Genomic DNA, 24,060 nt, shown 5'->3' on the forward strand with positions numbered 1-24,060 from the left:
TCTCTTTGATCCCTCAGAATGATGAATTAGCTCAGTTTACTAAAGTTGCACGGCTAAGCACCTAAACGTACTTCAATATACAGCAATTTTAAGGCTTAGGCAAAGGCTAATGCAGCAACTCAAAAGGGCGTTCTGACTTGTTTCCAGTGCAGTCTGATCTAACCACTATAATGACCGATTGTGGTGGACTTTATATACTCCCTGTCGTTCTCCCAAACTGGTTCTCTTGGGACGGAGAGGAGGATGGATAAAGAGTTTGAGTACTGGTGGGAGGAAGTGCTGCTTGCCGTTGTTCCATTTAGCAAGACAGGGGAATTGGTGGTGTCTGTGGCTAACCATTATGTGACCCATAGGAACATGCACACTCAAACACTTAGATGTATTAAACAGCTAAATCCCATCAGTGTAGAATCTAATGGAGGGCTGTAGGCCAGCGTACTAGTTATCTTCTCTATCGCTTATTGAGTCACAGGGAATCTGTTCCCAATAGCCTGAACTATTACAAACTGTTTATTGTGTCATTTTGCCAATTAGATGGTTAAAAATGTTTTCATATGCCCAGATTTGAAAGATGCAATGAATACAACAAGCACAAATCAAAATTCAATTTGCAAAATGAAGTTATATATGTATGTATATATATACATGCACAAACCAGTCAAGATGTGTGCGCATACACACACAAACACACACACACATACACTCATAAAGGTTTATTTTCAATAGCAGGTGTCCATAAGTTCAAATGCCACGTAGAGCAGTCTGATGACTTTGGATGATTTGATGATTCACATCCATTTCTCACTGTGCCCATTACCACTGTCCACAGTCATGAGGCCCTGTGGGAGACCACCGCACTGTCTCTGACGCTAACAGAGAAATTTAGCCGGATTACACAGGCAGCTGGCATATTAGATGGTCTCCACAGATGGTCAGCGCCGCCCTGAGGACCGACAATTAAAGATACAAATGTTTTCCTATTGACTCATTAACACCACAGAGCCCCCGAACACGTCGGACAAGCGCCCATTAATCGCTATGACAACTGATAGACGTAATGCAGGACGAATTTGAAGTCTTAGAAGGGTTTTGCCAGGATATTCAGTGAACTCTCTGAGATAGTCAGTAAGCTCATCAACATGTCAAAATGATCTCAATACTGGCATTTGTAGTATAGCACAGCAGGGCAAGTATTATACAGCATAACCACTTTTTTTGGAAACAAAAAACATGGTTTTAATAACATGGTGAATTTGGTTGATGCTTTTCTCTCACTGAAATTTTAAAAGAGGCCATTTTCATCATTCACAAAACTCTCAAGACTTTTGATATCTAAACTTTCACGACAACTAAAGTATGTGTGACTTGGTCACTCTTCTGTCTCCAATATTGTCCCCTTAAAAAGGCACCAGTTTAACTGAATATAGTGGGGGAATTACATGACAATATGACATATCTATCTATCTCTGTAATTATCTATCTGTGTGTGTGTGTGAGCGTGTGTGTTTGTGTGCACACGTGCGCATCTGTGTATATATATAATTGTGATTTATGTCATATTTAGTTACACATTACATAATTTATACACATTTTATGTTATACACTATTTACAATACTATAAATTACAGCGTGACCAAGTTTTAATGACTGAAAATGTACATTATTAGAACACTCAAGTAATATTTTCATCTTAGAAAGAATATTCTTTGTGAGAAAATTCAGCACTGATTTAGTAAAACTATACACAAATGAACTGAACATTTTGTCATTTGTAAATAAAAGTGTTCAAAACAAAATAAAATCATGTTTAAAATATGTCTTTGGGATCTTTATGCAAGTCAAATAAAAATGGTTTAATGTGCTATTGCCACCTAGGGGACAAAAACATAAAGTAAAATTGATTCAAAACATTGTCATTTAGCCAGCACTTCACAATACTATCCACCTTCACTCTGCCCATGCCAGGTATGAGAATTTTACTTTTATTTACAATAGTTCAAAAGTACAGTCAGTCAGCAATAAATAAACAGCGGGGTCATGACCAAAAAGAAAGAAAGAAAGAAAAGCGAAGAGTGTATCATGCAGCTAATACAAGATTGTCCAGCAATATCTATGCACAGATTCAGTTTCTATTAGATGCCCAATTCCCAACCAGCAAACTCAGAATTTCAACCTGTACCTCTTCTGTACCTTCAACAGTTTGTACACAAGACCTTCATGGGTCTCACTTTACATTTTACCTAATGGGTTTCTGTGTAAACACAATGTAAGAGCCATTGTCATAACAATTGTAACTGTAATACCTGTTATTTTAATACGATATCACCTTTAAATCTATGCTCAGGATTATGGTTTGGACCATGTGTGGGTTGTAGTTGATACAGGGATGCAAAACAGTCAGTACCGTACAAATAGTAAAACAAGTAAAACAACAACTCTTTGCGCAATAATCAAACATTTACTCCTACAGAGCGTACTCACATACTCTTGCACGAAGCCTGTTGTTGGGCATCCAACCAACAGCTGATATCATTTCTGTCTCTTTAGTATCTAGTTTATTCAGCTCTATGATAAGGCACTTACATCTTAAATACAACGTAAAGGCAAGCTAAAAGAGTTTGACAGTGTAGTACAAGTATTAGTCATTCACTTTTCTCCGGTAATGCATTCTACAGACACAGAGCCATATTGGATATAGTGGGACCATTTGGGCTAAAAACATTTTAGTAAACAAAGGCTTGAAGCGCAATCTGACATTCAGAGTAATAAACAAAAAATTTCTGTACACATCAAAGTCATTCAGAACAGCCAGTTGTTAGCATCAGTTTTGCGTACATTTACTGTGCTGAAAGATTTGTTTCCTCATTCTTTGTTACTGTCTCCTAGATGACAACTTATTTCAAGTTTCAGTATCAGAAAAGAATATTGAAATATTTTGAACACTCCCAAGAAATATTTTGAACACACACCAAGGACACTATTGTAAGTGCTTGCTAGCAACCAGCTAGCCACAAACAAACTTGGTTTTCACCAAACGGTAAAACCAGTTTGTGAAGTAGTAGCTCTTTGAGGAGTTTGTTATCTCCAGGATAGTCCTTTCTCCCCTAGTCAAATATGTAACAGTCATGTATTTCTATCGTAATTAAACAAATAAGTTGACAATCAGATTATTTTTTATCACAGAAACTGGTAGCCATGGTTACCTATTTACGAATAAGAGAAAACAATGTCAAGAATTGTACAAATAAAAACCATTCCATAACACACTTTTTTTTTTTTTTTTTTTTTTTTACCTTTAACTATTGTTATTGAGGCAAATTTAAATAATGCCATTTCTGTGCTAGAGGATTGAACAAAACATGGATCTTTTTTTCTCTTCTTTTTTTTTTTCTTTACAATGATTTGTAAGCAAAAATGATGTTAGAGTCAGTGTTCACAGAACCATGATGATGTCATCAGTTCCTGTTTACAGGGATGCAGCAGGATGCAATGGGTTTGTGTGCACTTCAGTCTTTCTACGTTGTGTTTAGAGCAGTCAAGGCTGGGCTGGGGGGGTTGGGGGGGGGGGGGGTTCAAGAGGTGCCATCAGTCCAGTGGGTGGCCCACTCTTTCTTGTGTAAAACAATGGACTTCTCATTCTGGAACTGTGTGCGTTCCTGCCGAGGGATCTTCACAGCGTGGTACTGGGGCACCTTGTCTTTATACTGCGCCCTCCGGAAGAAACCACACTGACAAAGAGAGCAAGATTAAGAGATAAAGATCAACCACATGGAGAAGAGATGAGAGAAGGAGAGATATGCAAATGAGATAAAGGCACATACCTAAGGCTGAACTAAAAAAAAAAAACAAAACATGTTAACAGCATTCTTCCCAGGATAATTAATCTTTCACGGTTTTGGGTCACATATTCAAGGATTTTTTCACACCATTTCTCTTCAGGCCTTAAAAATGCACTGATACTAGTCATTAAAAATGTTTGCAGACTAGAGCAACAAAATGTCCAAAACAATGCCACACAGCCGAGTAAGGCAGTTACTGTACTGTACTGTTATTGTTACTGTACTGTACAGTGATACAGTTATACTGTTAATATTATCATAACCGTGCAGGCAATAATGATGTTAAACCATACTAAACATACTGATGGCCACATTAAGCCGTCATTAAGACAAGATGCATTTTCAACTCAAAATCCTAGATTCTAGATTCTTCTTCGAGACAGCAGCATATTAACATTTCATTTTACCCTTTTACCCATCTTTTTGACTTCTGGCCCTTTTCATATCAGCAATATTCAGAGCTAGTATGACGAAACATGACTGACACACACACACAGCCATGACAGTGGAAATTCAGAAACCAAAGCTGTTGGTAAGATGAGTCTTTTGGGGCCGATCATTAGACATTAGCACGTACATATATGTGGCTGAAAGACGTTGCAAGCATTCCTAATGCTTATGTCAATTTGTGACCGAATGCATCTAGTATATATGGCACTGTTTGAACTTTAATTTGTGACCACCCAAACAAAATGTATTCAAATGTACTAAGCACCACAGATTTTTTGCCTGTTCACTAGAGGTGATTTTTGATTCCTTGTGAGATCTGTAGACTGTTACACTGGCAAGTAATGTGCAATCACGTTATATTCACACCGAGCAAAGCACCCAAAATAAACCTGGAGAAAAGAATCACCACAACTCCAAGCCACTTCAAACACATGACACTCAAGTTGTGCATTTTACTGTGAGACACACACCATTATATTATTTCATTATTAAGCACACAGAACACCTTTTTTACAAGTTGATCCTGGCTTTTGAATCATTCCATCCACAACATAGAGACCAACTGAAATGAAATTTCTTCATTAAACCCTGTTACTATGTCTAATGGATGGATTTAAATGGATGAGACTTGTGATGTAACACAGTGGGGAAACAGATAGGAATGTTTTTAGACGACAGTGACAGGGTTATGACAGACAATTGTGAAAATTTAAATTCACATTGATTTCAGCCATTTAACCAAGTGTCATATCCAGAGCGACTTAGAAAAGTGCAAAAGTATATTTGAATGTTAGTGAACAATTCAGCCAGGATGAACCATGCTGACGACTAAAACAAAACAACAACAAAGCAAACGCTATCCCACAAGGCAGGGGGGCAGCTTTACCGCGCGAGGGGAGGGGGAGGGGAGAACCGGATAGGTGGGAGGGGCCTATTGGAGCTCGGACGCCTGCTTCTCGGCGTCAGAGGGCTGCAGCTGCAGTTGGGCACGGTAATACTCTGTTTCATAATGAGGCCGTCGCTCCGTACGTCGGAAAAAACCACACTGAGCCGCAAAAGGGAGGAGAGGATGAAGAAGAGATGAGGAGGAGGAGAGAAAGAAGATGGAGTTAGGTAAAGATAAGAGAGAGGGAAGGGGTAGAGAGAGAGAGATAGGGGAAGACATGGAGTAACACAAACAGAAACTGAGAGGGAAAGAAAAACATGGTGCAAAGGTAACAAGGTCATAGAAGAAGAAGTATTGGACATGTCATGGAGGAAAAAACCTGACATGTTTAGCAGAGAAAAAAGAATGAAATGAACAGTTTGAGGTGCTACTCACCCACGCATCCTAAGCAGGATGTCCATAGTAATTGGTGTTTTTGACAGCAGCAGTATTTGTTTGCTCGTTAACTTGTTTACTTGTTATTTGTTATCTGACCAGACAAAAAGCATGAGGGACCCAGGGTGAAGCATTACCTTCCACAATATGCAGACCAGCAGGGCCAGCACCAGAATGCCAGCCAAGACTGCAACAAGGATGATCCACCATGGAATCAAGTACTGGTCTGATAGACTGTGCTCTGGGTAGATCATCACTGGCACCTACATGGATAAAACATCAGAGAACCACTGTACTGCTGCATGAGACTTGAGAGTTGTTCACATGAACTCATTTGTGTGTGTGTGTGTGTGTGTGTGTGTGTATGTGTGTGTGCGTGTGTGTGTGTGTGTTACTGCAGTACCTGCGTAGAAGCATCCCTCAACACAAGATGTTTTATACTGGACTTCACTGTGATGTTGGCTCTGACCATCAGTTCCAGCGCACTGACAGTGGAGAAGTCCTGAAAGAAAGAAAGACAGAAAGAAAGACAGAAAGAAAGAAAGACAGAAAGAAAGAAAGAAAGAAAGAAAGAAAGAAAGAAAGAAAGAAAGAAAGAAAGAAAGAAATGACAGGACTATCACATATAAACAAGTTCCCTGAGCTAGACCATTAGCTGTAATGAACTGCTTCCATGCTGCCAATTTGACACAAGCAGCTCCGTTAAACTGAATTTTGCTCTATTTAAGTAAAATGTAAGCATCTCATTTTAGGCACTGTGGGCTTGTCTAAGGGTTTTACCTCAATAAAGGAGCTGTTCCACAGATGAGCTTTGATCCTGAACATCGCAGAACCTGAGAAACTGTGAAGAGGACACTGGAATAGCACACATCGTGCCGATCCCAGCAAACAGTCCTGCAATACAGAAACACGACGACACATTAAGTCGTTATCACCCAACTCTCAATCCCCTCTCTTCATAACACTCTCGCTCTCTCGCTCTCTCTCCCTCGTCTCTCTCTTTTCACTTACAAGCTTAAGAGACTTTCTTCTCTCAGATGCAGCGACAGCTGGTGTGGTTCTGCCCACACTGTTTTTAGTTACGATTTTATCCTCCTCCTCTGGATGAGACCGTATCTTTCTCCTCATCTGTTCAGAAAACAAGTGGGGAAAAAACTCAGTACATTTGTAATACTGGCTTTCAACATTCCCTCTCCTTCACCCAGTACGGAGACTCTGAATGGGTAGATTAAGGTTGTAGCCAAATAAGACAGTAATACACAACAGCAGTGATATACACACAAACACGATAACAATGAAGGCTATTAATACATTACTTAGAATAATGATACTTTATTCCCAAATCAAAGCCCACGCTCATTCTAGCAGATTATAGACACATTCAGCTTCTCGGGAACATTGAGGAAATTGTTATGGAAATCTTACCTTGATGTGAGCAGCCTGGGGCTGATCCAGGGGTGGCAGGTCTAAGGGGTTTAGAGAAGTCCTGGGCGTGCAGTGGGTGTGTGGATGACCCTCTATATGTAGGCTGCTGGGGTAGAGTAGCCACTTCCCATTGGGTAGTTCATAAGGCCACATGATATTCAAGAAGGCAGAGCCTAGTGTCTGAAGAGACTGCCCAGTGTTGGACACCTGAGCCAATGAAAAAAAAAGAGCCCAAAAAAAAAAATAAACATGAGTCATCTTATGAGCGCCCAAAAATGGTAATCTACACTAAAATTATACTTTATCCAAAATTACAATCTGTACTACTTCCTCCCGTGCATGCCACTGCGCTAACTTCCTCACCGTAAACTCATATTCAACAGGACTGCCGATGTCATCCAGCGTCTTCATGGCACTCTCTCCCCTCACTGTCCCACTGAAGAAGAGCTGATGAGGCCGTGCGAGTCTGGCAGCAGAGCAGAGAGTTACATCAACATCCAACTCCAGGTAGAAAACTGCAAACCTACATATATCACTTTTCACTTAACATAGGGCTGGGCAGTATGGGCTAAAATTTATATCGCTGTAGTATATTTGTTTGGTTTTTTTTTTTCCAAGTATATTCGTTTTTGTTAAAATTTCAATATAAATGCTTCTGAAAGAGTAAAGCACTGGTATGGCAACTGTACGGCAGCTATTACTGTACTCTTAACTGTATATATTTCACATAGTACAGAGGTATTTGAAGAACAAGTCCACAGTGATGGCATTTGTTATGTCGGTGAACCGCTGACTTTTTTTTCTCGTAAAGACAGCCTATGGAAAATGCCTCGGTTAGTCAATAGATTAATCGATAGAAAAATAGTCGTTAATGGCAGCCCTAGCAGTAATTATGTAGTGATGTTGAAGAAAAATGTTTGTTATAATGAACTGAAGCGTTTTAAAGGTCAAAAAGGTAAATTCATTAAAAAAATAAATAAATAAATAATGATGCGTCAGTTTAAAATATTGATGTCGACGCATTTTCAGTGTCAACTTCATTGACTAAGTCGACTAATCGCAGCAGCCCTACTGTCTAGGCTTCCACATGGAGAAATACCTCGCAAATTTTGCCCTACCACTTTTTGCTCTGGGGGCGGGGTTGCGAAGAGAGCAAGCAATTTTGGCTACCCTAATAGTAGCAGTTAAGTTCGAGTTTTTTCTACCTCTCTGGTCCCAACTAAATTCATGTAACATGTAAACAACAACCCGTGTTGATGTAGACACAAATGGTTGCCCATCCATCTTTCAATCATACACATGTTTTCATGCTACATGTAGCCTTTAGCCTCTGCCATCTTGGTCAGACTTTTTTGTCACTCTAGGGAACGTCACATACCAAACACATCTCACACTGAACTGATCACGGTTCTCGTGTGGTCCTCATTTGCATAAAGTTGGGGATTCGCCAACTGAGTTTCACTTGCTTTGCCAGATTTGCTTTGACTTCGCCCAATCAGAACAAATTTCGCCCACCTACAACCTGAGCGAGAGCGAAGCAAAATTCGCTGCAATGGAACCGCACTGAGGGTCCTACCAGTCAGCACGGTATACTCGAAATCCATACCGTAAGGCAAATTCATTCTGGTGTACTTTCTAAACCATTTACACCATCCACTCCTAGGTTGACATGTACTTAAACTTTTTTAAAATTTTGGAGTAAAAATATATATAAAAAAAAACCCCACACAAATAGACATAGAAAAACTTGTTTGTTCTTTTTGTTTTGTTTTGTCTGTTTGTTTTGATAGTTTTGTCAGTGATCCTGGGTTCACTGAGTGAAACCCAGTATTTCTGATGAATACAAACTGCTATGCTTACCCACTGACCGCCAGGGGGAGCTCTATAACCACTTTGGCATATGCTGTGACTGGGGCCAAGTTTGGCTGCTCACTGATACTGCATTGATAGAGACATTAAACATTAATACTATGCAAACATAAGCATGTTACACAATGTATAGAATCAGAGAGTGAAATATGGTAGAATTTGGTTGTGTTAGTTATAATATAAGAGCCAGTTTGCTTTTCCAAGGTAACTAATTTATTATATAGTTTATGCTTTTAAAAAGAGTAAAAAGGACTTACGTTGACAATACAAGATCAACGGACAAATCTGTGGTTTCTAAGGTAATTGCAGAAGTGCTCATTATTATTTGGAACTTGAGCTGTTTGGAAACAGAGCAAAAAGATTGTAATGAACATGAGATGGGGAAAAAGGCAGCATGAAAACAATTTGAATAACACTATCTTTTCTTCTCTCTTTTTTTTTTTTTTTGCTGTGTTTACATACCATAGCATCTCTTTTCATAGGGTTACCAAGGTCACACTGCGAGCCATTCTGATTGGCCTGACACTCCACCTGCGCACCAACCTGGCACAACATATCAATCAATTTAGTATTATCTCACTTTTTTAAAACCTGACGTAATAAACCATAAATCATCACAAACCATTAGTGGCCGTGGTCTGTTTATGTGCATGCGATGATGTGTGTGTGTGTGTGTGTGTGTGTGTGTATGTGCGCGTGTGTGTGTGCGTGTGCCTGTGTGTGTGTGCCTGTGTGTGTGTGTGTGCATGTGTGCGTGTGCCTGTGTGTGTGTGTGTGTGTGTGTGTGTGTGTGTGTGTATACTGTACCTGTTTCCTGAGGCCTGAGTAAGACAGCGTGTCGGGCATGACCACCAGAAGCTGGGCAGCATGGGCGTCATCTCCATCCTCCTGTGGATTCTCAGGGTCAGAGGGCATGTTGGTCACAATGATCTCCAGCGTTATCGATCTCTGGTCAGACAGCGAGAACACGGGCACCTTATCCTCATCTCTGTGTTTGTGGGTGAGTGGAGGATGAACAGAAAATGACAGACACAGAGAATGAGCTTTTAAAGGCAGTTACAGCAGAGCCATAAAGACTGCAATGACTGCCTGATAGAATGTTCTCACAAATCTCAGAACAGTGTGTGTGTGTGTGTATATGTGTGTGTGCTAGAGAAGACAGCTGATAGGGCAGAGTCACAGAAACATTTGCAACTCTGACTGTAAAACCATTCTTTGTACTCCAACACAAGATACACAAGGAAGAGGAACAGCACTGTCTTTGAGCTGTTATCTTTGAGCTACATCCCTGAGAGCCTTTGCCACACGAGTGCCAACATTTTATTTCTCACAAATTGAAACATGATTCCATACAAAGACTTAAGTGTTCGGATACACTGATTGGATACACTAGTTCCAGACCAGAAATTTTACATAAATGTCATAAATGTTAGCATTAATCTACACACACACGCACACATGCACACACACACGCACACATGCACACACACACACACACATGCACACACACACACACACACACACACACAGGGGCTCTTACACTGACAGAGGAGTGAAGATGTCAGAGAGTAGGGCTGTGGTGCCAAACTGGTATCCAATCTTCAGGTTGCTCTGGCAGATCTTATCATCTCCACAGCCTTCCCTCAGAAAATTCACCTGTCAGACACAGAAACACACACACACAAATTTAAACCTTCTCGTCTTTACTACTTTAAGTCCCCTTTAAGTTATCTGCCCCTGCAACTGCACTTCAAGTCCATTAAATGGTCTTTCAAGAGTTAATGGTTACACTTTGTAATCAAAAACCACATAATTAAAACATAATGACAGCGCTAAGTGAATTTATTCAAAGCTAATATATATTCGGGTAGATTCACTGACACACTGAAGACAAGACCCTATAAGTCCTCGTGTTCTTTCTCTTCGTTCGGATCTGTGACTTGAAGCAGAGGTAGACTCACCTCAGTGAGGTAAGTGTTGGACATGGCGATGCTGAGCACAGGAGAGAGGAGACCCAGGTGTTTGGAGCCTGGTGCGTGACCATGATGCCGTGTCCTCTTGATGGTGTGTGTGACGGCCAGGGAGATGGGCCTCAATTTATCCTGAATCTTCTCCTACACCAGATTAACAACCACACGTATTAGCACAAAACACACAACTCTAAAATCATACCGTGCCGGTATATGACAGCCAAGCAAGGATTTGTTCTTGAGCACGGTGTCTTGGCACGTTGTGGAAATTATATTCATCTACATCTGCTCCACCTACAGTACCTGTAGGACGAAGGTGGCGGTCTGGCATTCCGGATGTTTCTGACCCTCAAGCTCCACCTCCTCAGCATGGACGTACTCTGGCTCAGACGCACTCCGACCCAGGAAGTGAACTCTGTGAGGCAGACCCAACTTCCTGCGCTCTGTATCAGCTTCAAAGTGTACTCCCAGAGCTGATGAACATCAGAAACAAAGAGAACAGAGAGAGAGAGAGAGAGAGAGAGAGAGAGAGAGAGAGAGAGAGAGAAGGAAAGATTAAGGGTCAGACTGAACAATAGCAAAAGGAGTAGAAAAAGCATGTGTCTCATCTTAAACTCACTTATATGTGGTGAGTAGCTTTCCGGGTGAGCAGTGTAAGTATAACAGGCCTTGATTTCCACACTGACAAGAGAGAGCAGTCAAATCAAACCATTATCATCTTATCATCTGAGTGAATCTCACAATTTAACATGTTTATGTAATAAAGATCTTTATGAGACGAATCCAAAGATGATAATATTTTTTTGATAAAAAGCTTGGTCCTGCCCTATTCTTTGAGATCCAGCTTACCACACTCCATCTCTTCCTTTGCAGTTCTGTTGGCTCAGGTCAATATTGTGAGGCTCCATCGATATGTCTCTGATCACGTGTACCACTGGACGAGACCTTAAGGTCAAAGAACCAGAGGGTCAGGTCAATGGGCATATGTAAATGAGCATAGATTTTATAATCAGTACATTTAAATCACTGAACGTGTATGTATGTTAATGATAGGCATTAAATTCCATTTAAATATTCAGCATAAGTCAATCTATTTGGTCCGGTGTTCTACTGAGTTTAACAGAGGCTTATAACTGCTGAGATCACCCTAGAATCAAACAGGTGGAAGGTTAAGTCTATCAGTAAAGTCTTTTAATATGTGCATCCCATTAGATAAATGTGTCATGATAATTGTTTACGATATTATTTAGAAACATAGTTCAATAAGTTTTCACGTAATTGATTTAACATTTTCTGCCTAGAAATCTGTCATAGAAATTACTTGCTACCACACTATTGGTTGATATCGGTATTGAGTATTAAATCCCTCTCTGATTGACAGAGAAGGTAAGAATGCACCACTCAATTCTGAGGAGACGCTTCATGATACGAAGAAGGGGAGATACGACGAATTACAGATTACTGTACAGTTAATTACTTTTTGCCTTTAAAATACTCTCAAAATAGTCTTGCATCGATTCGTAAGCGATATTGACATTGATATTTTCTCGGTGGGTTACATTGACTTCAGTTTGAGTCAAGTAAGATGGCCTTCATTAAGCCAGTTCATTTAACCTGTGTTCTACGAATTGTGCATTTAAACTTAATAATTAACTTTAAGATGTTGAATAATTTTTAATCATATGCAGATTATTACTTCGTGTTTATATCGGTATGTGTGTATTAACTTTACCCTTAGAGTCGATAGAGGATAAGATAATTGGTATTGCTAACAGCGTCATCATTTCCAGAATGTTCTCGCCAACCATGGAAGTCACGAGTTCACCGAGTTATTCGTTCCACGCAACTATAGCGCGAGTATGCTTTAGACTTCATGCTTTATATTGCTGGTTGCTTTATCATTTTATGTTATACCATGCCTACAAATATACTTGTACAAATATCTAAAATATTTACTTAGAGTCACCTGTGATGTATGTGTTGCCACAGTTGCATTTTTTATTGCTCTTAAAAGGTGCATTTACTGTGAGTAGAGGACTAGAACCCCGTCTCTATAACACAGGCTAGGTTTTCTCTGTGATTTTGATTTTGTACTACAATGGTGGGCCAACTTGACTAAGAAGAACATTGCATGCATGGAAGGAAGACTTTAGTACAGTGTCCATTGGATTCACCTGCTGAACTTTGTACGACCGAGGTTCGACTGAGTGGTCCACACACAGGACAGGCACACACACACACACAGGTGTTTTTTTTGTTGTTGTGGTTTTTTGTTTTTTTTTTGGTTTTTGTTTTCTGGGGGGGTTTTGTAAGGACGCACCCAACATTGAATTATCTGCAGATTAGCTAATACTGAAATTATGTTCATACATAGAGAGAGGGTGTACCTCTCATTTGAATTCCTCTTTGGGTACATTTTGGGTTTTGAACATTACCTGACGTTCTCTTGAGTGAGTACTAACTCAGCACAGTGTTTATAAGACACAAATAAAACACAGTACTCTTTAAATACAACATTCCTTGTAGTTTTTATGCAATCTACATTCATTAATGTAAAGATGAGAGGACCTGAATGCAGTGCTCTTTCGCAAACAACTATAATGACCTTGTTGTTTATGAAATATGAAGAGACTGAATACTTCATGAAATTAGCATTTGAACCTTTTTTTGTGTGAGACATTGCAGAACAATGTATTTCCTAACGTTTTGACAGAGTAGATGAAAATACCTGAAGAGGACCACCTGGTCACTGAGGGAGCCCACTGCCAGGTCAGGGTACAGGTTCCCATCCATGTCCAGGCCTCCAGATATAGAGTAACCAAACCTCTGCACCCCTGCACTTGCTCCATCCAGAATCTAAAATATGACATCATCAGTGACTGCGTAATGATGCCTGACTCACTAATGCTCCCAGAGGTATTCTGACACTGGGAAACTGGATCAGCTGGACCAAAGCATAAACACATTAGAAGGGTATATATGACTGTATACTCTGTATGAAGCTGTAAGTGACACTGGTTATGTCTTCATAAAGTCTTCATTTAGGCCCTCTATTTAGTCAGACTGCAAGATCAGATACAAAGAGATACAAAGCAGCCTGCTGAAAAATAATAATAATGACAATAATACTCATAATAACGATAACGATTTGGATGTTGTAAAAATAATTTGATCTGCAGTGGTGTTCCTCTAACCTGGGCGGGTTTTGTCTCAATGCCAGAAACAGAACCACGGTAGATGAAAACCTTTCCATCCCCGTCAAATGGAGCTCCCACAGCGATATCTGTTGTACATGCAGACACACACTGTAAGTTCACACATCATAATCATATCTGTGGAACCATACATGACAGTCAGTGCCATAATGCGCATAGGATAATAATGACTTTACCTGCATAGCCATCTTGGTCCAGGTCTCCCACACTATTGACAGTCATCCCAAACATGGAATCATAGGTACCGTTAAGTCGGATTGGCCGAGCTTTCTCCCAATGACTGGATGGGTTCAGGAAAACATACACAGCTCCCCCAATCTCTGCCTTACGGTCAAAGAAGTTAGGAGCTCCGACTATCAGATCTGTCCAGCTGTAGGATACAGAGAATATTACATAGTGAAAACATGATATCTGTTACATAATTAGCACATTATTTTTATAACACGCTGGTGGATGACTGACAAAGCTGCGAGCCACAGGTAAAATATCTAATTATTTATGACACTGCACAGCAGTTGTATCAGAATGATTCAGACAACTAACATGCACTTCATTACTTACACAAATTACTTGTTTAGCAAATGCAGTACTTGTGCAAATTCAGTAGGCACTTCCTGGCTTAGTGAACAATGAGTAACTAGTCTGAATAAGACAAATGAACCATTATCAGAGCATCATAGTGTGCTATCCCTAGCAGTGAGAAACTGTAAAACTATATTCCCTTCTCTTACCCGTCACTGTTGAGGTCAGTGGTGGTGACGGAGTAGCCAAAGGAGGAGGCCAGCTCCTCTCCCAAAAGGATGTGCTGCGGCACCAGCCGATACACGTTATCCTTCCGCAGGAGCACCACAGCCCCCGTGTGATTGGCTCTTGGTGCCCCCGCTACAAAGGTCAGCTCCGTCCTGCTCATCACAGCCTTGGCCGAATCGACGGAGAAACCTGCACCGGAATTGGGGGAGGGGGAATGAGGAAGAGACGTTAGTATCGATCACGGACTATGTCTTATCTTCGGCCTAATGAAATGTGTGTCTGAGAGCATATTGATTTAATGTCAAACACATGATCAGAGTCATCGCCTCTGTTAATGAGAGGGCCGAGACATTTAAAATGAGAGTATGTGGGGACGTGGTGGGGTGTCTCTGACAGTAAAGGTGAAAGGAAAGGGGGAATGTGTGCAAAAAAGGAAAAAAAGCAGAGATTGTGGAGATTTTGAATTTTGTAATCTGCATTTGTTGAAGGCGCAGTATGCAGTCACTCCCTGTGTGACAACAGAAAGCTCACTGGTCTGTGACACTGGGGATGTGTCACTTATTTGACATTTTTACACAATGCAATGATTTTGATTCCGTAGGGAGAGCACAGGGGGTGTGTGAGAGAGGATATAGAGAGCAGGGGAAAATGTGTCTGTGTGTCAGTCTGTGTGTGTGAACTCCAGTTGGGTGGCAGAAACTGCATGAAAGGTGTGTGAAATGTGTTTACAGGATGGTGTGAAAAATCAAACTGCATATACGTGCATCGTTTGGTCAGCAGGGTGATAAAACATAAGTCTGTCAGAAACAAATCATAAAATTAATAAAGAAAAAATCACAAGTAAGCAAATCATTCATTAACATCCAAAAAATGCATTACTTATAATTAAATCTGAGAGAAAAAAAAACTAAACGCACACACACACACAATGTACCAAGGTTAGAACATGCAGGAGTGAATACTGAACAGCATATAGGAGACGATTGTTAGTTCAGGCAGCAGCCACTAAAAGACAAACAGAAAGACAAACAAATGCTAAATAATTCCAAGGTGGCAGGTGAGGAATGTGGCACTGTTCAACAGACCTCTGCTAAAAACTGAGGCAATTTGGTGTGTGTGTGTGTGTGAGAGTGAGTGAGAGCAAGAGAGAGAGCGAGAGATAGAACTAGGTTATTCCTTTCATAGCAGTTGAATCCAAAAATCTGATTCGTACTCCAGTGTGTTTATAGAGTGTGAGAGAGATAGATGAGGACCAACAGACTTGGCAAAAAAAAAAACTCCAGATCCATTTAGACAGCACATAAATAATCTGTAAAACTGACCTGCAGAGAACTGGCCTGTGAAACGGGCCTTCAACCTTTTAATCTCATACAGCTAAGATATTTTGTCTAACTTAAAGAGTGAGAGTCAACCTGGGGACAGATTCTCATGGTTAGTTTGGTTTCCGTACAGACTACAGGGAGTAACAGACAGATTGGGGTGTGTATTAAGAGTGTGTTGACTGTGGAAAGTAAGGCAGATACAGGGGCAGTGCAGTTCAGTGAGCTAACTGAAGCAGTACTTGGCACGCTTTTAGTGGAAAAGGTCTCCGGCTGCCTGACTTGCGAAAGAAGCATAGTTGAAATAACAAGATATAAGTGGGTATGATTTGAGGAGGTGATCCATGTAATAGCTGCAGTCTAAACTAAACACACTACACACAGTGTCTTTATCTGTCTCAATTAATTACTGAGGAAGCTACCATGAGTAAAATGAACGGGAGACTATGACTATTATAGACTATTATAGCTCTATTATAGCTCGCTCTCTTTCTTTCTCTGTGTGTGTGTGTGTGTGTGTGTGTGTTTTGTGCCATGTTGTGTGTTATGGGCATGCACATTACAGGTGATGGTTTCATTAGTGACTATTAGGGCAGTGAGGGGGAATCCATTGTGTTGAAAAAAGATGGGGAAGAAGTGGAAATGTATTGGGATATTTTGCTTTTCATGTGTACTGTACTTACCACGAAGCAAATGGAAATCATTCTACCCAACAAAGTGACTGGTTAATTCTCAATTAGTTTTGATACAGCCATAAGCTAAATTTCTTGACATCTAGACTTTTAAAGGAGTTTTAAAGGACTGGATGATGATTCATTCATGGTTCCTTGTCCCCTGATGAGCTAACTAACATTTTTATTCAGCTACACATACGAGGCAAAACGTTTCTAATTCTCTATAGGTTAAAATTAAGATTAATTTCAGAGTGAATGAAAACCGCCACCAAAGAACCATGGACAGCATCACGCAAACCCAACAGACGTACACACATGCAGACAACAGACTGACCGCCAACACTACAAACAGTACATCAACACCACTGCAGCCTACAGAGATTCCTAACACCTCCTAATACAGAGAGACAAACACCTGCCCACTGCTACACACACCTGTCCACTGGCCTCAGCGTATGGTTAAAATGACATGTATTCATCTAGTTTCATTGACTAGTATTGGTCAGTACATAAACAGGGTTTTTCATGGGAAAGTAGATGAATTAAAGATTACTTATAGGTGAAGAAAAAATAAAAAAAATATTTGGCATTAGAAGATTACTATTTCTCTATTTCAAGTGTTAACTTTATGCTTTTCTGAAGCAGTGGTTGGATAAGTTGTCTCTCTATAGAGGAGAAGTTGGAGTTGGGTGAGACTGAGGTTCTACTCAAGTTGGACACAAAACTTATGAGCTACAGCAGCAGCATAAGTGTTGGACGGGAAGGAGTGAGTCTACTGTAACACTACACATATTTCATGTAACTCGTACAAACAGCGCCGTCTTCCGCCTACAAACCTAGGTAGCTATTCTGAGCTACATCCTCAAACATTGGACGGGCAGATGGTTCCAGGGTTTTGTACACCAGCGCATCCTCAATGGGACTGGCCATGAACAAGAGCCCTAAGGCCCCAGAGAGAGAGAGAGAGAGAGAGAGAGAGATGGTGGTGGTAGGGAGGGTGGTGGTGAAGATGAGGGAGTGAAAGAGTGACAGAGAGAGAAAAGAAAAAAGTGCAGGTGTGAGAGACTGTGCTCAATTTTTTTTTTTCGTTTTGGCCGGTGGCAGGCAGCGAGTAGTTACCCACAGCAACCACTGTTGCCAGCCGGGCAGACCGCAAGACGCAGCCAGACTGAGCCCTTGTGATCTGCTTCCATGGTGAACAAAAAGATTCTTTCTCTTGTAATGATGAATGCCAGTCATATTTTGGGATCATATGCAAATGGTTATTGTTATTTATATCTCTGAATAGATATCAAACATATTTGCTGAGCCTCTCTCTCTGACTACTGCATTTTTGATCTGTTTGTTCAGTCAGAGTTCACATGGAAAGAATGCAGAGTTAATAGCCAGATTGTGTTGGATCCAGTCATTTTGAGGCATAGTGAGCCAGTACCATTGAGGAGTTCTTTTTTTTTTGCTTTGTGCCTTCTTATTTAGCCTAAAATGGGTGTATTGGTAGGCGCAGGGTGATTTGGGCTCAGCCTGGGGTTCCTGTGGTCTCTCCCCCATACCCTCTCTCAGAGGGGTGGGCCCAGGCAGCTCGTACCCAGGTAGCTGTGGTACGGGACTGGGATCAAAGCGGCATTCAACTGCTTCTCATCTGCCACCTCATATGGGCCGTCGTCATAGTAACCCAGCTCCAGTACCGTCTGGTTGAGAAGCTGAACGTGCATCTCCCCTGAAATGAAGGAAGGTGAGGGCAGAAAACACACATACACACGCAAATACACACAAACACAAATAACACACAGACAACAAACAAATGAACAAGTATCACACATGATAGGCATGTGTGTGCATTATGCAGATACAGACAAACCACACACACACACACACACACACACGTATACACATGCCCACTTAAAGACACAAACATATGCAGATTCTCCCATAATGTGCCTCTTTACAGATGCATAAAGCACTGGTTTGGGGAAAATAGATCACTGACAGAAGACCATTTGATCTTGAGTAGCAGATCATCTTAACATTCACTCACATAAATAAGTCAAAATAAATAAAGAACATTAATTTCTGACTATAATGCAGCCAAATAGTAATGATCTTTCACACTGTGCGTCACACAGGGCCAGCTGCAGGGTGCAATGATTGGGGGGGCACTTGAGATTTGCAGGGGGGCAAACGTGTAAATTATGATTAGGCTACAGTTAAAGCTGAGGTAGCAAAAATTTTATCTGAGGGGGCAGCACCCCCTTTTGCCCCCCTCCCCCCTCCCCAGCGCTTGCCCTGGCCCTGGCGTCACGTACGAGACATACACACATACTTACTGTTAACATATTGCACTAAGCAAGGCAAAAGCACAATATCAGCAGTTCTCCTGTGGTTTTTCTATTTTCTAGTCACTTTGCTGTGATGAGATGAAATTGCATAAAATATGCACTCAGGGCCTGGGCTCCTGTCTAAATTCACAATAATATTCCTCACTGGCTGAGTTAAGATCACCCTAAACTCATGGTACATGTGTAGCCCGTAGGACTATTTCACTGGTTTGAAGTCGTCACAGCTAATACACTTGAGAACAGGTGACTGTGGCTCTGCTAAAACATGCTCAAAGACATATATGCCATAAGATTAGATTAAAATCCATAACTAAACGTTTTACATAAAATCATAGGATTAGATTACTGGACGTTAAATTAATCTGACATGTTTTATGCTCCCCTGGTAATTCAGTGATGCTATTACAGACATGACAGTTTATGAGATTAGCTATGTCAGGCTCAAATAGCCATTGCATCATCTGATTTAGGAACACGCATTGAACTACATCCAGAGCTTGGATCATCTCTATTTCCACAACGCTAATAATAGACAGTACAAAGGTATAGTTCCACTCAGACAGTCAATCTCCTCCCATAAACTATATTTACGTTTTGGACGTTTAAATTTCGATGTGTCACAGACTCGGCATGTCGTTCCACTCTGCAGAGACAAAACGTGAAAAGGGTGACAAAAACGTGATTTTAACTGCCTTACCTTTCCAGTTGTAGGTTCCAGGTGCTCCAAACAGGATGTAGTTGTTGTCAGGGGTAAAGCTAGCAGAGAGGCCCTGCTGGCAGAAACCAAATTGTTCATGACCTTGTGGCCTCCCCTCACAGAATTTCCACTCTCCCCCGTCCAGGTCATCCCTCTCGGTCAGGTCTTCGCTCAGCACATAGCAACGGCCTATCGGATCACGCGTCTCTGACGGCTGGCTGACCCTCTGCCGTAACTCGTACAGGTGGGCACACGTCTGTGGAGAAAGACAGAGCGAGAGATAGCATATAGATTTGAATGTGTCCTCTATCAGACTCAACATTGAAGAGGAAGTAGTTGTTATTTGGGTAGTATGTTAAAGGTGGTCTCAGGTTCCTGGATGAGGACACACAAGTTGTGTCTTTCCATTTGTTTGTTTTTGCGTGGCTGTTGCTTTTGCTTGTATTGTTTAATGTTCTCAACACAGTCACAAGAAAGAGTCGGGCTTTGTCCTTGACCCAGTCCTGACTAATTAATGGAACCTTTTACTTTCACTGATTTCCGTCATCTGATAAGAAATTCAGTGTGTTTCACATGTTAGTGAGGCCTGTGTGTGTGTGTGTGTGTGTGTGTGTGTGAGAGAGAGAGTGTGTAGAAGGGAGTGGTTCTGCTGATGCTTTTGTGCGGGTTTTAAGAGCACACTCACCACCACTTTTCCACCAATCCCCTGGCTCTTCACCGTCACGCCCAGCCACTGGTTATCTTTACTCTCACGCTCTAGGCTGACTGGAAATCACGGATCAAAAACAGACAAAATTATCTTTCAAACAAAACCTGTACTGAAACATAACAAAGAAATGCACTAAAATAAGCTGAAGAACTAAACACTGATCAACTCATCTTTGCCCCTGCATCTCACCTTCTCCATCGATGTCCACTCGCTCACAGTCATATTCCTCTGCTGTGATTGGACAGCGGTACAGGGCACCGGGGCGGCTGGAACGCAGGGCTCCAAGACCCCTGGCCTGTGGTGCCCCCACTAAGAGCCTGAGAGAGAAAAGGACAAACAGCACAGGTTGACAAACCAAACTCAAACTAAACCAACATTCATCTCTTTTTCTTTGTTTACTCGGCAAGATCAGTTCAGACATAGAGCAAACAACCACTTGGAAAATTCAGTAAGCCATCCCTGTTGGTATTAAGTGAAAGTTTATTGGAAAAACTAGGTTGTGTATTTGTACTTTATTCCTTTCTCTGGTACATTAAATAGTTACCTGCATGATGTCATGAAGTGGCATTAGTCTTTGTGACCTACTTTACCACTCTGGCTATGTACAATAGGGGAATGAAATATTTCCTGTCTTTCCAGCCAAATGCATAATTCATCCATCATTGTCTAATAGAACAATGCCCACTGTTTGAAGGGGTAGTCTCTAATATCCTTAGCAATCTGAGTGACTTTTCCTCCAATACTTTTTGACACAGTCTTAGGGGAAAAGTAGCTTTTTTAAACACCGGTTGTCATGGCAGCTGATATTTTGGGTGGTGGCACAGCTCTCTGCCTTATTAGGACAGGCTGATTCAGGAGGGCTATTTTAAAAACACAGCATAGAGCCACATTCCAGTTAGCACTCTCTCAGCCATGACACAGGCCCTAGAAATGAAGACTATAACAGACAGACAGAGGGACACAAGACAGGGAAAGAGAGGAAAAGAGAGAGGGCAAAGAAGAGGTAGTTCCGTATTGTAGCGGTGGAGCTACTGTATCACTATCGCTAACAAAGCTGGCTCTTAGCCTGGAGGAATGGAGCTTGTAGCATGTGGCGGTTACACACTTGTATTAGAGCTTTCCTGTCCTGCTTGGCCCCTGGCTATAAATATGTGCTAGCTGATAGCATTTAAATGACCCAGACAAACAGAGGAGCAGAGGGGAGCCGTGAGGAGGTAGCACCCTGGAAGCTATCACACTAACACCCAACAACTGACAGCAGGTGGGAAAATTTTCCCACTGTCCAACAGCTCTCTGTTTCTCTCTGGAGACATGCTGTGAAACACAGACCTCCCTGCATTCACCAGGCCTCGACAGACAGACAGACAGACAGATAGACAGACAGACAGACAGAGTGTGACATTTAAACAGACCAGACACTGAGGAGAGTCTATCACACTCAATGATGTACTAAATTAAAAAAAGAAGAAGAAGAAGAAGTGTCTCATTCAGTTGCGGAGCTCGTAGTGGACTAACACCTCCCACACCATTTTAATGAGAATTGGTCCTTAATTCAATGCAATTCACTTATTATAGTGGGGGTTTTTGTTTTTGTTAGTTTTTTTGTTTGTTTGTTCGTTTTTAACCAAAAGTAGTTTTATGGATAGCCTGAACCACAAAATGTAACAGAACACGACATACTGACAGGACCGAAGCCAAGGTCATCATTTAGGACAAAAGATGGTCGGTTTTCACAAGCCTCCATGCCGGAGACGGTCAGAGGGTTTATGATATGTTTATTCAACTGGTGTTACGGGTGTGTCAGTCACACTGGTCAGTTTGTATGTGTAACTGGACACAAATGGAGGCTGTTCAGAACTTTTTATCACCACAGAGCCAATGGTCCTGTTTACCACCTGTCCCCATTCAGAGGTCAAACACATAGGTAGTGTCCTCTAAGCACAACATTTCCTTATTGACCTTATGAATCCTTATTCCTAATTGTTTAACACACAAAAGATTTGAAAATACAGAGATCAAATATTTAAAAAAAGAAAATGTAAGCTGAAGTGTTTGTAAAAAAAAAAAAAGTGTGGTTAATATGCTGCTGTGTTATATTTTTCATAACTTCAGATATCTGTTTGTGTAGCTCTGAGCAGTATAGCCAGAGAGTGATACCAGTCTTAGGTGCTGTGTACTCAGATGTGTATTCATTGAGCAAGAGGTCAGTCATTATGGAGATGTGGTCTTAGCTGTGGTCAGTGTCTGGTGCTGTATGCATAGGACGCTGAGTGTTCCCAGGCACCGTAGGCTCCCAGCAGGGGCCGTGCTTTGGATGACCTGACCTGACAGCAGCTGCTGAGCCAGGCCATGTCTATTGTTTCAGTTCTACACTCACTCACAGCTCCTGGAGGAGGGGAGAGATTGAGAGAGAGAGAGAGAGAGAGAGACAGAGAGAGAGAGAGGGAAGAAAGAAAGAGGACAGCTGTATGCTCTCCTCTCCTCAGCGCTGCCCTGTTTACCTTCACCCTCCTCCTCTCCTCTTCTCTCCCCCATTCTCTCATTCTGTCTCTCTCTCTTTCTCTCTCTCCTCCTTACCGCTACTGCCACCTAGACTACCAGCTCTACTGTCCAGCTGTTGCTTTTCATAGGGCTCTCTCTCTCTCTAATTCCATTTCTTTCTCTTCACCTCAGCCTGCATACTTCAGCTCAAGTGCAGTCATGCAAGGCAGACAAGTGGTTCCACGGTAAGGAGTGAGAAAGGCATAAACGGAAGGAGATGGCATCTGACAGGAGTAATCAGAGTTCATTCAGAACTCTCGCCAGTGAAAAGTGGACTCGTGTTAAATCAAACAGAGAGGCAGCATTAAACAAACACTACCTGCACTCAGGGCCTGCTGGACCATTCGCCCACTTCAATGGGAGGATGCAACGAAGCCCTTGTTTATGCTAAAGAGATATCTCACTCTGCCACAGTTTATGTAGGCTGTGTGTGTGTGTGTGTGTGTGTGTGTGTGTATGTGTGTGTGTGAATACAGGCAGGTGTTTAGGAATGTGTGAGGTCCACTAGGCTGGTATTTCAGGCTGTAGATTATGGGAGTATAATAGGGGTAGCGGGGCTCCGTCTTTTGCTTGAGACACTAGTGTGTAGTCATAACAATCAGTAATTCACTTGAGCATGTAGTATGTGAAGACCCACCTAATAAAACATAGTACCCACTTACATGCACACGCATGCCCATGGTCACATGAAAAAAACATTTTGGCATTTTGGTGGTGTAGCTCATGGTGTGTCTGTGTGTGTGTATCTGTGTTTTTTCAGGAGGATACAGTAAAAAACGCGTAGTCTGAATAAATATTCTTAGCAAACCTGTTGAAAATATTTTCTTGACTTTCATTAAACAGAACAACAGGTCACCAGGCCACACATCTGCCGGAGCCCAGATATTTCTCATTTTAAATCTCCCCCATGTCAAATCATGGCTCTGCTGTTAAAAGCATATCTGC

The 24,060-nt window shown here is 41.4% G+C and overlaps 1 protein-coding gene across 2 annotated transcripts in view; it reads right to left on the reverse strand.

Annotated features, from left to right (window-relative positions):
- Positions 1-3,572: 3,572 nt before the first annotated feature.
- itga7 (integrin, alpha 7) overlaps positions 3,573-24,060 on the reverse strand; it is a 31,810-nt gene continuing 11,322 nt past the window's right edge. The window contains exons 2-26 of one of the 2 annotated variants that reach the window (XM_030776577.1): positions 20,764-20,891; positions 20,551-20,630; positions 19,866-20,121; positions 18,418-18,549; positions 17,669-17,773; positions 14,821-15,028; positions 14,266-14,459; positions 14,069-14,157; positions 13,603-13,730; positions 11,724-11,819; positions 11,494-11,555; positions 11,178-11,347; positions 10,866-11,018; positions 10,445-10,560; positions 9,712-9,892; positions 9,367-9,447; positions 9,162-9,241; positions 8,896-8,973; positions 7,399-7,501; positions 7,036-7,242; positions 6,622-6,738; positions 6,391-6,504; positions 6,014-6,112; positions 5,748-5,873; positions 3,573-3,728 (exon numbers count right to left, since the gene is read on the reverse strand). In XM_030776577.1, coding sequence (XP_030632437.1) covers positions 3,573-3,728; positions 5,748-5,873; positions 6,014-6,112; positions 6,391-6,504; positions 6,622-6,738; positions 7,036-7,242; positions 7,399-7,501; positions 8,896-8,973; positions 9,162-9,241; positions 9,367-9,447; positions 9,712-9,892; positions 10,445-10,560; positions 10,866-11,018; positions 11,178-11,347; positions 11,494-11,555; positions 11,724-11,819; positions 13,603-13,730; positions 14,069-14,157; positions 14,266-14,459; positions 14,821-15,028; positions 17,669-17,773; positions 18,418-18,549; positions 19,866-20,121; positions 20,551-20,630; positions 20,764-20,891 — 3,259 coding nt within the window. Of the gene's footprint in view, positions 3,729-5,747; positions 5,874-6,013; positions 6,113-6,390; positions 6,505-6,621; positions 6,739-7,035; positions 7,243-7,398; positions 7,502-8,895; positions 8,974-9,161; positions 9,242-9,366; positions 9,448-9,711; positions 9,893-10,444; positions 10,561-10,865; positions 11,019-11,177; positions 11,348-11,493; positions 11,556-11,723; positions 11,820-13,602; positions 13,731-14,068; positions 14,158-14,265; positions 14,460-14,820; positions 15,029-17,668; positions 17,774-18,417; positions 18,574-19,865; positions 20,122-20,550; positions 20,631-20,763; positions 20,892-24,060 lie in introns of those variants that run through there. The other variant, XM_030776578.1, reaches the window with a different exon arrangement.

The sequence above is a fragment of the Chanos chanos genome, chromosome 6, assembly GCF_902362185.1.
Source record: "Chanos chanos chromosome 6, fChaCha1.1, whole genome shotgun sequence".
Taxonomy (NCBI): Eukaryota; Metazoa; Chordata; class Actinopteri; order Gonorynchiformes; family Chanidae; genus Chanos; species Chanos chanos.